The sequence below is a fragment of the Panthera onca genome, chromosome B1 (genome assembly GCF_046562875.1).
Source record: "Panthera onca isolate mPanOnc1 chromosome B1, mPanOnc1 haplotype 2, whole genome shotgun sequence".
In the NCBI taxonomy this organism is placed as follows: Eukaryota; Metazoa; Chordata; class Mammalia; order Carnivora; family Felidae; genus Panthera; species Panthera onca.
In genome coordinates this window covers 155,992,848-156,005,763 of record NC_138342.1, presented here as the reverse complement: position 1 = coordinate 156,005,763, position 12,916 = coordinate 155,992,848, and the positions used below count along the sequence as shown (strand labels likewise).

Below are 12,916 nucleotides of genomic sequence, written 5' to 3'. Positions count from 1 at the left end.
CTGGGGACCAACCTCGCGGGGTCTTCCCGGGACCGAGGGGCTGCGGGGGAGGGGGGCGGAATTTCAGTGCTAAGGCGGAGACAGTCCCAGGCAAACCGGGGCAGGAGAGGCTGGGGCAGCAACCCGGGGAGCCTGTCTTCTCCCAGTACGTCTCCCCCTTAGACGGACGAGGAGACCGCGCGGTCCAGGGCTGAACCCCGCTCCCGCACCCCAGCCCGGCCACGAGGCGGCCCCCGGGGCGGGCGGCGGCTCGGGAGGCGCCTCCCCCGGGCGCGGCGGCCGCAGGGCGGGCCCGGGGAGCCGGCGGGGCCCGGGGTCGGGGGGCCCCCGCGGCGGCACAAAGAGGCCCGCCGCGGCAGTTTTGAAAATACCGAGGAAGTGGATCTGGGCCGGGGCCCAGGGAGTGACGACGAGGGAGGGAGCGCGCGCCAGCGAGCAGGGGGGAGGCGGGAGGCGGGGAGCGCGGGGCGCGGGCCGGCCGCAGACCTCGCCGGCCTCCAGCGGGAAGCGCGCGGGCGGCGGCGGCGGCGGGATGGGCGGCCCGGCGCCCCCCGGCTGCGACCCCGCGGACCCTCCCCTCGGCGCGCCGCCTCCGCAGCCCGGCGCTCGAGCGGGCGGCGCGTAGGGCGGCGAGCGGGTGCCGGCCGAGGACCCGCCGGCTTCACCGCGCGCGCCAGTCCGCAGCTCGAGCCGCCGCCCCGGGGCGCTCCCGAGGCCCCTACCGGAGGGATCATGAAAGGTAAGCCCCGAGCGCTCGAGGACGAGGCGAACCCCGGCGGGACCCCCCGCGCTCCCCTCCCCGCCCGGGCGCGGAGGGGAGGACTCTCGGGGTGGGGCGGGGTAGCCATGGGCTCTCCTGCCCTTCTGAACCTCCTGCCTAAGGCACTGATATGGGGGACGCATGCAGCCCTGAGTGTCTAGAGGAGGGAGAGTTCACACAGTCACCTTCTCACTCCGCATCGCTCTATCCCTAAAAACAGTTTGAACTTCCAGAGAAGTTTCTGGTCCCTTTAACCGGTCAGCGCAGAAAGATGTCACCAGCCCAGCCTTCTGGGTGGTGTAAATCCCCAACCAGGGGACCCATCCTAGAGCTCCCGCAGCCCCCTACCTAGCTTGCCAGGTGCCAGGCCTAGGTACTGTCCTCCAGGAACTTCAACCCCTTCTTCAGGAGAGACCTGTTTTGTCCAAGTCGCTCAGCCCAGGCCCTGCCCCACCCCAGCCTCTGAACCCTGGCTGACCAGCCCTCTGACCTCCCAGGGACAAAGCATCTGGGAAAGACCAGTGGTCCAGGCCTGAGCTCTCCCCTGGAGCACTGGGTTATCCCCACAGTGGCCCTTCCTTGCAGAGACAAGAACCAGACTTGGTCCCTGGTGCTCATACCTGGGCCTGGCTTTCTTGAGGCCCGGGAAAAAGCACACTTTGCCTTAACACTCATTTTCAGGCTAAGGGCGCAGCAGACTTTGGGATCATCTTATGGGACAGGCAACCTTTGGGGTTTTTAATGCTCTCTCCCATGCTTTCCAATAATCCTTCCACAGCACCTCGGGCAGGTGCCGGTGTTCCTGGTAGTGAGAACCTCATCACTCCTTTGACTTACCGAATGCTGGGGCTGACAAAGACCTTCGAGATCATCTATGTGGCTTTAAATATACTCCCAGGTGTTGTTGAAGTATCAGCTCTGTTTGTGTCTTTTACATATGAGGGTCTAAGGGTTCCTGTGGAGAAAGGGCCCCACAGACAAACCTCTCTGACTGAATGCAGCCTCCGTGTTGTATAGTTGAGGAAACTGAGGCCCAAACAGGTAGAAGCGGCTTCATGGGTGTGCAGACCTGTGCATCTTCACAGCTTCCTGCGCTCGGAAGGCCTCACACTGGGTTCAATGTCTTGAAAATGCTTAGTAACTTTTAAACAAGGGCCCCTAACGCTTTACCGGCCTCTACGAATTATGTTGCTGGTCCTAGGGATAGGAGAAAGGAACTTGCTTAAGACTCACAGTGAGTCCAGAGAACCAGAACCCAGCGGCCTGACTTCCAGGCCAGAGCACTGGCCAACGCACCCCTGCCTCTCTGTCACTTCCTTCCCTCTGGCCTCCGGACCCTCTATCTGTGCTTGCTGACGGCCTCACCGTGTCTTGGGCTGTCTGGGATGAGGCAAGCAAGTTATAATCACCTCCAGGGAGTTCCCATGGCAGCAGAGAGGAGCCTCACCCACGAAGCTCCTGCCTTCAGCTACCACATCTGTGGAGACGTACTCACCCCGGTCAGCCGGCCTAGGGCAGGTCATTACCCAGAAGCCTTTGGAAGGGTCTTAGACCACATCTCACCACAGGCTTGGGGCCCATACTGCTCTGGGCCTTCATGACGATGGTGAGATGCTACACATACTCAGAGTGGTGTGGCTCCACCAACATCCCCGGCAAACACTGTAAGAGAAAACAGAGTGAGGGACAGCAGGGCAGGGCAGGAATCCCCTGGAGTGGAGGAGCCATCTGGCTCCCAGAGAGAAGGGAGTCGGGAGCACATGACCTGCCTTTCTGAAACTCAGCAAGGCAATTCCACTCCTCCGAATGGAAGAGGAAATGAGCTAGTGTGGATGAATATTTCAAGGAGGAGGGACTACTGTGGCAGCAGGTCTCGGGGTCTTTGTGGCCTGCCGGCCGGAAGTCTACAGGCTCCCTCCTTGGGTTCCCAAAGTCTGCCCCTCTCACCTCTTCTTCCCTGTTCTCAACCAACAGCCTCACCACCACTTGGGGCCAAATTCCTCTTCACTGAGGCCTTTGGGGCCGCTATCATGTATTTGTCCTCCAGTCTCCAGGAAACCTTCCGTGATCTCCCATAACATCCCAGGGGCATGGGCTGCCGGGCTGCGGGGGAAGATGAGGGTTGATTCCCAGGGCACCCCCCCACCCCGCCCCGCAAGTGTCTTCCCTCATTCTCCCCAGGAGCCAGGAAGACCTGCCACCTCTACCTGAGATGGAAAAGGCAGGGCAGACAGCAAATATTTGGCCTTTGGATCCGTGGCGTGTGAAGAACCAGGGTTTTTTTCACCCACATGGAAAAAGTAAAATGCCCAGCAAAGCAGGGCAGCCCTTCCAGACTGGCCCTTCCCCAAGGGGAACTGGCTTCACACGCTCCTCCAAAGGCCCCACCAATCTGAGAATTACATCTGTTGGCCAAGATTCATCATCTCCCCTCAAAGCAAAACATGGTGATGTTATGCTTTGTGGGGGAGAGGGGTGTTGGTGGGGACGGTACGTAAACCAGAAAACACATTTGCTGAGGAGTACGGCCCCCGGTGGCCAGGCGCCAGGGCCTGCTCCTGCCAGCCAGGCTGTTTCCACCCCGAGGCCCCTCCTGCCTGCCTGCCTGCCTGCCTGCCTGCCTCTGGCTGGGCCTCCCAGGCGACCACATCTTCTGATGCAAGCTGGTACCTGGCCCCAGGTGCGGCCCCTTCTCACACCTGGGGGCCACACAGCCGGCCCCGGGCCTTTGGTGACTGGCCCATCTTGGAGCTTCCCACTGGCCTGTCTGAGCCATTAATAGCCACCTGTGGCGAGAGGGTCCGGTCGTGGGAGTTCTCCCAGCTATCCAAGTGATTTGAGAGTCAAAAATAGGGGCTCGAGTCCTGGCCCCACGTGAGGCTCTGGTCAAAGCGTTTCTGTCTCTGGGCCTCGTTTTCCTCCTGGGTGATCCCTAAGGCCCGTCCTGCTCTTATGCACTGTGGCTCAGCCCAGGACCTCTGGCCCTGAGTACCACTTGGGGAGCGGAAGTGACTCGGTGGAGGGATGGTTGGAAGCAGGCCCACCGCACGGGTGAGTCTTTGCCCCTGGGAGACTTGTCCTCAGCTGCCACAGACAGGGCAGAGCCACACCCCGCTGTTCCCCAAGTGTGGGAGGGATGGCCCCTCGCCACAGAATCAGAGACCAGTGCCCATGCTCCGTGGAGAAAGGGTGGAGAGGGAGAGAAAGAGCTTCAGAATATAGCAGTGTGATCCCAGGAAAATCCATCCCCCACAGCTTGGCGGAGGGGATCATGAGCGGGCAGACTGGGTCCCCTTGGAAAGCCTGACCTCCATCCCCAGACATTGGGTGCTGAAAGGAGCCTGAGACTAGAAGAAAAGGAGCTGACGTGGCAGAGGTGCAGCGAGCCACTAAACGGCCTGATGTGGGGGGGCCCGGGAGCTTAGATGATGGAGGTCAGCTCCAAACCCTCACCCCGCCCCACCGCTACTCACCTTGCCATCCAGCTGGGGTAATTTTAATAGCTGAAGACTCACATCTCAAAGCCAGTTTGCGAGGAAAAAGAATTCTGCTTCTCAGCAGATGTTTGGTGGAGAGCTTAGCTGTTTCCACGAAAGGCAGGCCGCCGTGCTGTGCGTTAAGACTGGCAGGTTCTGGCATGAGGGACTGTGCCACTATACTCATAGATATGCTGCCCATGTCGGATTATGTTTAACTTAGCAGGTGTGTGTGTGTGTGTGTGTGTGTGTGTGTGTGTGTGTGTGTGTTGTAAGCACTGAAGCCGGAGGTTAGACCTAGCCCTGTACCCGCCAGCTTTATAACCACATGGCTATGGTGAAGTCATTGCTACTCTCTGGCCCCCCTCGTCTGCAAGTAGACCGCATCGTCTTTAATGTTCTTTCCCCCTCTAACATTCTACTCTTTTGTTTTTCCTTCTGAGAGGGCTTATTGATTCAGTTATTTAATTTGAGTGCAGCTGACACACCCCATTACATTAGTTTCAGGTGTGCACCATACTGACTGCACAAGTTTAGACATTACGCCGTGCTCCCCACAAGTGTAGCTGCCATCGGTCACCCTACAGCACTGTTACAGTATCGTTGACTGCGTTCCCTACGTGGTGCCTTTTCTTCCCCTGATTCATTCATTCCATAACCAAAAGCCTCTATCTCCTGCTCCCCTTCCCCCATTCTGCCCACCCTCCCACCTCCCTTCTGGCAACCATCTGTTTGTCCTCTGTATTTATAGATCTGATTCTGCTGTTTATTCATTTGTTGTTTTTTCGGATTCCACATATGAGCGAAATCATGTGGTATTTGTCTCTCAGTCTGACTTACCTTCACTTGGCATAATACCCTCTAGGTCCATCCATGGTGGTTGCAAATGGCACAATCTCCTCCTCTTTATGACTGTGTAGTATTCCACGGTATATAGAGCGTACCTATATTTATATCTCTCCATCTGTCTATTGATCCATGTCTATTTTTCTCTCAGAATAAGACTGTAGAGCCCACAGGATAGTATTAGGATGTGAGTGTCATGAATATGGCGATCCTGTCCGCCTTTTTCTTGCCTCACTCCCTCACGGTGCCTGGCACTTAGGAGATGTCCACTGCATTTGCTAGTGGATATGTCTGAGTCCCCTACTGGGCTGAAATCCTTCAAGGCAACAGCAACACCGTGCTCTCTATCCCCAGAATCTAAGGTAGGTATCCCATAAAGACTCATGCTTCTATTTAACATTCACTGTCCAATCTCCAAATGCCAGGGCTTGTGTGTATATTTGTGTCTAAGGGTCAAGATAAATGCAAAGAAGAACTCACTGCCCTTTCGCTCAAGGAGCTTACCCTTTGCTAAGATGCTTAAGATTTGTGCCCAGATCATTCGAAAGAGATTGAAAGTGTGCCATAAGAGAGGTCCTGGGGAGGCCATTTGGGGTAGTTTTGGCTCTTTTCCTGTCTCCCTCTTAGCATAGCATCTGCTATGGACTCTCTGGTTCTCACGGGGCACCCATTCTAGTACAGTCTTCCCTGGCCTTGTGGATTTGACATATGAGGACAGGCTGAGGATACCAGGTTTACGGCTCTGGGCACCAGATTCATATTGCTGACTGTGTCGTGAACACCTCTAGAGGCCTGCGGACACCCTCAAGGCTCAGATGACATACCTCACAGCCACCTGAACCTGAGCTGTGGTTATTGGCTGTGGTTATTGGTTATTGGTTATTGGGATGTTGCACCACACTTTGGTGGCTTCTGCCCTCAGGCAGAGACGAGACATACACACTTAAGAAGAAAACTGGATAATGAAGGGAGACGAAGCAGACAAATGCATGGTATATGTAGTAGATTCAGTGGGAATCCCGGGGAGAAAGAGCAGTACAGGTTGGGGGGCAGTTTGGGGAGGCTTTAAGGAGGAATGAAAGGGTAGGCAAAACTTGGGTCAGGTCACTTAGGGGATAGTCATGAGAGGCAGGAAACAGCATTGTGGAAAGCTGGGCTTTACGTCATTGGGTAAATGTGTTTAGGGGTGATGGGTAAAGTGATTTGCCTAGGGTTGAGAGCTGGGTCAGCGACTCAGGGAGCCACAAGGCCAAGAGGCGTCGAGCACCCTGCCAAGGACTTCCGGTTGTGTCTTGTTGATTTTGGAGAAGCCCTGGAAGGGTTTGTCAGGAGACGGCCTGGAGATGTGCTCTAATGACTTTAGCCCACGTTGGAAAATCTCTGCTTTTAGAGAATGGCGGCAGAGGGGGTTGGGGCGGGAGAAAACGAGCCTGTGAGGGAGCCAGAGAGACACAGGCAGAGAACCGTGCCGGTAATGTCAGGGAAACTGAGAGGAGAAAGTTCCAAGAAGGAGGAAATGGTCAACAATGTTGACTGTTCCTCAACAGAGTTAATTGATCCGAGGAAGCCAGGCGGCACAGTCTGAGAGGGCAATGGCTAGATCTGAAGCAAAGGTACGGGGAGACCTCGCATTAGAGAAGTTCCAGAAAAAGGTAACTGAGTAGTGAACACAGGAAGCAGAGCCAGGCATGAAGGGGTTTTCAAGGTGGGGCTGGCCTGTGCTTATTTAAAGGGAGAGGGAGAGAAGCGGAGTTCTGGAAACGGGCACGTGGTGAGGAAGAAGGTAGCAGTGGGTAAGCTTTGCCTTCGAAAGAAGAAAGGCTCTCTTTTGGGGATGCAAGGGAAGGGAGAAATGACATGTACAGACACAGACTTGTTGCATTTAATCTTTTTATATATAGTACATATGCATTATGAAACATTTTGAAAAATTCAGTAAAGGGGAAAAAACAGCACTTACTCCTACCCCTCAGAGATAATTGACAAGATTTGGATGAGCATTCTTCCAGAAATCTTTGTGTGAATATTGGCACACCGATTTTTTTCATATGGATAAGATTATACTTTCCATGTTATTCTCTGTATGTATTTTTAAAATTCAACGAACTTAGATATCTTCCTTGGGGAAAAAATTTTTTTAAACTGTTTATTTCAGAGAGAGAGAGAGCAGGGGGAGGGGCAGAAAGAGACAGTGAGACAGAGAATCCTAAGCAGGCTCCACGCTGTCAGCACAGAGCCCAACACGGGGCTCAATCCCACAAACCGTGTGATCATAACCTGAGCCAAAATTAAGAGTCGGACAGTCAACTGACTGAACATTGAGACCCAGGTGTCCCAAGTCTGCATTATTTTTAAAATGGTTGCATAATATTCCATATATGACTTTACAATAATTTATTTAACCAATCCCTTATTGGTGGGCATTTGAGTTATTTACGTTCTTCCTTGGGTTTGTCACAACATACAATGATAATCTTCACACATTCATCTTTGCCCCACTGTATAAGCATCCCCTTAGGAAAAAATGCCTAGAAACGGGGTTGCTGAGTCAAAAGGCGTGCTCATTTGAAGTTTGGAAACAGAGTGCCACACGACTCCAAAAGCATGAGTGGGCCCCTCAGCCCCACTGGGTTTGAGGTGTAACACGTGGAGGAAGTTTAGGGAAGGTGTAGACTTTTGATCTTTGCAGAAAAGGAGGAAGTGAGTTCATCTTTGGAGAATAAGCGATCAGAGAAGAGAAGGAACAGCGAGCGAGGATCCAAGCGGGACTTCATGGAAGCCAAATCCACGCCATTCTCTGACGTCCTCTCACCGGGCTGGGGTTCCCCAGAGCAATGCAGAGGAAACAGGCTGAGGGGGTGAAGGGCACAAGGGCCAGGAGACAAAGCTAAAGGCCCCAGCACGCTGGAGCTTATCCCAGGGAGCTAGACTGAGAGCAGGGTGGAGTGAGGAGTGAAAAGGCTTAGTGCAGTGGAGAGATTGAAGAGCAGTGGGAGAGGTCCTTGAGGTCCAGCAGATGGGACAGCAGTAAACTTTCTGTTCCAGAGGGCACGCCAGCTGAGCTGTGGCCGAGGCAGAGAAGAGACTCATAGATTCCAGGTCAAGGAGCTTGGAGGTCTAGGGAACCAATGGGCTTTCAACAAATGTTGCTTCCATTAAAGTTGATGGCCGGAGACAGTCCAGAACATGAGACGCTCATGCTCTGTCTCTGTCTCTCAATAATAAATAAACGTTAAGAAAAAAAATTAAAAAAAAAAAAATTACTAAAAAAAAAGTTCTATGGTCAAATAAGTTTGAGAAACATAAAATTAAACGCAGGTTGAAATGGGCTTTTTTTTTTTCTTTTGCTGCCTTGTCAAAATTTTCACTACGTTAATGTGAGCTTCCACGATGGTGATAGAGTACGCAGCACTTTCCAGACTTACTTGATCAAAGAGCTTTCTTTGTTTTGTTTTTCACAAAGAATATTTTGGGATTAGTGTTCCACAGGCCATATTTTGAAAAATGGATTTCTTGAAAGTTGGAAATTGGCCCTGAGCATAAGGGACACTGGGAAAGGATGAAAAATGACAGCAGCAATTCGAGTAGGACCGAAAAAGAGTCCCAATAAAAATGACAGCCACTACCATTTATCAGGTATTTGCCCTTCGCCAGGTACTTGTCATTTATTGTCTCATTGGGTTTCTTTTTTTTTTTCTTTTTTTTTTTAACATTTATTTATTTTTGAGACAGAGAGAGACAGAGCATGAATGGGGGAGGGTCAGAGAGAGGGAGACACAGAATCTGAAACAGGCTTCAGGCTCTGAGCTGTCAGCACAGAGCCCGACGCAGGACTCGAACTCACCGACCAAGAGATCATGACCTGAGCCAAAGTTGGACGCTTAACCGACTGAGCCACCCAGGCGCCCCTCTCATTGGGTTTCCACAGCAGCTCTGTGAGAAGATGGCGTGCTCTCTAGTTTGCACGTGAAGTTGAGAGAAGGGAAGAGAGGCCCCACAAGAGAGAGAGCAGGGGCCTCAAATGGTGAAACACAGGGAGAGTGAAGGGTTTGAAGATCCAGAAATGACCACAGAGATCAAGCAACTGGTGATTCCCACCCCTCCCCCACCATTTGCACGGGGTTTCAGGGTTCAGGGGCAGCGGAGGGGTCCCTGTCTACACAGAGGAGGACCAGTGTGTATGTGATGGGGGAGGGTTGGGTCTGTTGCATGGAGTGACTAGAATAGGCAAGATTCTTTTCTCACATGGAGGCCACACCGCCCCTTGAAGGGGTTTCTAGAAATGGGGCGGGCATCTGGAGTTATCACAATGATCAGGGATTGCTGCTGGCATTTAGCGGGCTCGAATGCCAGAAGTCTGCACAGCGTGGGTAAGCCCTGTCTAACAAAGAATTGTGTCCCCCAGATGATGGTCCCCCAGTTGGGAACACAGGGGGCAAGAAAGGCAAGGAAAGTCGTCGGGGATAAAGAGGGCTTAGGATAAAGGGTGAGTCTCCCCTCAGCCTCTGTGGTGACCCGGGAGCACAGTGGAAGGCAGGCTGAGGGCTGGCTCCGAGGACTGACACAGAGGTGGGCAGGAGGAGAGCAAAAACCCGTCCCAGAGTACCAAATGTGGATTTTAGGAATGAAGGCGCAGGGAGCAGGTGATCATCACAGGGAAGCAGATCATGACAAGTTGATGAGCCAGATAATCTGAAAGAGAAGGACCGGATTCATTAGAACAGAGAGGGGCAGACGGATTCCCATCGGAATATAGCTGTATCCACACAGGAAGCCTGCTGGGAGGGGGTAATGGCAGGAGGATTCTAATGAAAACAATTTTGCAACCGTAATTATAGCATTCTGCAACCCTAAACTATAGCCATTCTGCAACTTTAAATATAGCATTGGCTCCTGAGAAGACTCTGAAATCTTTATTTTTACCGGCCCAATTGGCCGTTTTTGAAAACCCACTCTGTGAACTCCATAGAAGATAATCATCAAAATATGTTCCTTGAAGTTCCCAAAGAAAGACCTTTTATTCAGTTCCTCGAATCTCTCCCCCTCGCTGACTCTGATGGAAGATTGCAGTCCCGGAAAGGCTACGGAGTGAATTAACTCCATATTTTTGGTCAACCAAAAGAAAGCCAGTGTCGGTGACCACAGTTGAGTTAGCAGTTGGTTCACAGGTCCAGGCTATTTTCCACCTCCAGGGAGAAGTGAACAGAGCTCAACCCCAACAGAGTCAGCAGTCCCGCCAAAAATGTGCCAAGGCATGAACCTTCAATCACACTTTCTACGTGGCTCTGTGAGAGCAGAGGCACAAAAAGGGGGGGTGGGGTGCCTGGGTGACTCAGTCAGTTAAGCGTCCGACTTTGGCTCAGGTCATGATCTCGTGGTTCGTGGGTTCGGGCCCCGCATCGGGCTCTGTGCTGACAGATCAGAGCCTGGAGCCTGCTTGGGATTCTGTGTCTCCCCCTCTCTAGGCCCCTCCTCTGCTTGCGCTGTTTCTCTGTCCCTCTCGTAAATAAACACTAAAAATAAAATTTAAAAAAAAAAAAGTAGTTTCTCTTGTGGCTGTCCTGACACTTGAGTTGGCCATTATGACCTCAGGTATGAGGGGAACAGAGGCTCTTTTCAAATCTTCAGTGGTTGCCACTGCTTTATGAGTCTGAGCTTGCAACCCTGGCCTTTGAAGGCTGTCGGGTTGGTTGTTTGTTTTCCTGCCTGCAATTTGTGTAGAAGTTGCTGGATGAGGAGTAGAGCCTGGCTCTACTGGCTGTGCCTTCGGTAGGTCATTCGTGGTGTCTGGCTTCTTTAACACAAGGACCAGGATACACACCTCATGACAGCGATAATCCCTTGGGGCCTCTGGAACAGGGGAGGCAGAAACCGGCTCATAAAACCTTAGGGGTTTGCTGACTGGAGCAGCTTGCTGCTTATAGTCTAGTCCTAAAGGCTTATAGTCCAGGCATTATCATCTCTTCTCCCGTGTCCTTTCCCAAGCCCACCACCTCTTGTCACAATTTATGCTAGAGTCGGCAAAATGAGGAAAGGAAGGGAAAAAAGGAGAGAAGGCAACAGAGTCTACTTCTGCCTTTATGGAACCTTAGCCCCCCTTCAGACACCCATGGCCTACAGCATTGCCTCTTCCTCAGCCCTCACAGACACCTAGCACCCATGATGTTTGACACTCGGCACTGCCTGGGTTTTTGGCATGCCAGGAGTCCTCAATTTCACGGATAACTTATGTATGACCCAGGGAAGAGCCGGGGCCTTGCTTTAGAGAGCCATAACATGCTGGTGCTATTCTAAGGTAATTAATTGGGACACCATTGGAAAATAATACTCCCCCCTTCCCACCAAAAAGAGGTCTTTTAGCTTTAGGAGAGGATTACCATGTCCCTTGTTCTGGTTCTGAGAAAGGGAGGGGAAGCAGACCCTACCTTCCACTATACCCCCCCCCCTCAAGTTCATTCCTTTTCCTTAAAAAAGTTTTTTTTAATGTTTGTTTTTGAGGGAGACACAGAGAGAGAGAGACACAGAGTATGAGTCAGGGGAGGGCCAGAGAGAGAAGGAGACAGAATCTGAAGCAGGCTTCAGGCTCTGAGCTGTCGGCACAGAGCCCAACGGGGGGCTCGAACTCACAAACCGCTAGATCGTGATGTGAGCAGAAGTTGGACGCTTAACCAACTGAGCCACCTGGGCGCCCCCATTCCTTTTCAATTCAAACATTAGGCCCCTGTATGTGAATGCTAAGCCTCTGCTGCTTTAAGCCTTTGCATCCTCTATGCATTAGCACCCCCCAATACCCCCTAGCCGTGGAGAACTAAGAATACACAAAATTTAAACCATATTTGAAGTCATTCGTCTTTATTTTTTAATAAAAATGAGCTCTTAAATGAAACAGCAGATGTCAAGAATTAACTAAGGATGCAGGCTTTCTCAAAGGATCGGTAAACTCATTTTTTTGAACACCCACTCTGGGCTCAGCCCTGTGCAGACTGAGGCTGGAAAGAGGATTTCAGACCTGAAGGCAATGTAAACAGACATCGGGCCTGGATAGAAAAGACTTATCCCAGATCTGTGGCCAGTCCGAGCTGGGTATATGCGACCCTGCAAGCCCTCTGTGTGTGTGTTTGGATCTTCCTTCAGATCCCTGGACGTTCAGGAACCACGAACTAACTGGCAGGTCACTTGACCTCTCCGCACCTCTGTACCATGACAGGTGGGCTCTGTGACTTCTGAGTTCCTTCCCACTCCCTGTCTCTGAAAACACATTGGAAAGCCGGTGTGCCCAACATTAAGATCACCACAGAAGCCGTAGGAACAGGCAGGCATGGGAGATGGAGAGGAGGAGGAAAATTATCTTCCTGTCTCTTGGCCCAGTGCAAGGAGGGAGTACGGACTCCTGTCTAATCAATCATCCTCTGATCAATCATAGCCTCTGTATCCTCAAGCCAGGCTCTCCTCCATTCTTCAAGTCTGTTTCTTCCTCTGTCCCCTGACCGGAACAATCTTGGTGTAATGTGAATATAATGAGCCTGTGCTTGCAGAGGGCTTGGCTTATAAAAGCCTCCCAAATGCTTTGGATTATGGTCTCATTAAAATGAACAAGGCTAAAGTGGAGAGTTGCTACAGCATTCCAGACATAGGTAAATTAGAGGTCCCCCGGGCCCGCGGCTCTGTGCTGGTGAACAGGAAGTCCAAAGGATTAGAAAGAGGAGGAGACCCCCTTGGGGATCAGGGAGGGCGTGAGCTGCGGAGCTGAGATGTCAACAGAGGGAACAACGCCAAGCACTTGTGAACCCCTCATCTACAGAGAGCCAAGTTCGTGCTGGCAACTGTCATTTCC

The 12,916-nt window shown here is 52.2% G+C and overlaps 1 protein-coding gene across 1 annotated transcript in view; it reads left to right on the top strand.

Annotated features, from left to right (window-relative positions):
* Positions 1–268: 268 nt before the first annotated feature.
* Positions 269–12,916, top strand: part of SCARA3 (scavenger receptor class A member 3) — a 50,450-nt gene continuing 37,802 nt past the window's right edge. The window contains exon 1 of the mRNA XM_060653649.3: positions 269–739. Coding sequence (XP_060509632.1) covers positions 733–739 — 7 coding nt within the window. The 5' untranslated portion in view covers positions 269–732. The remainder of the gene's footprint in view (positions 740–12,916) is intronic.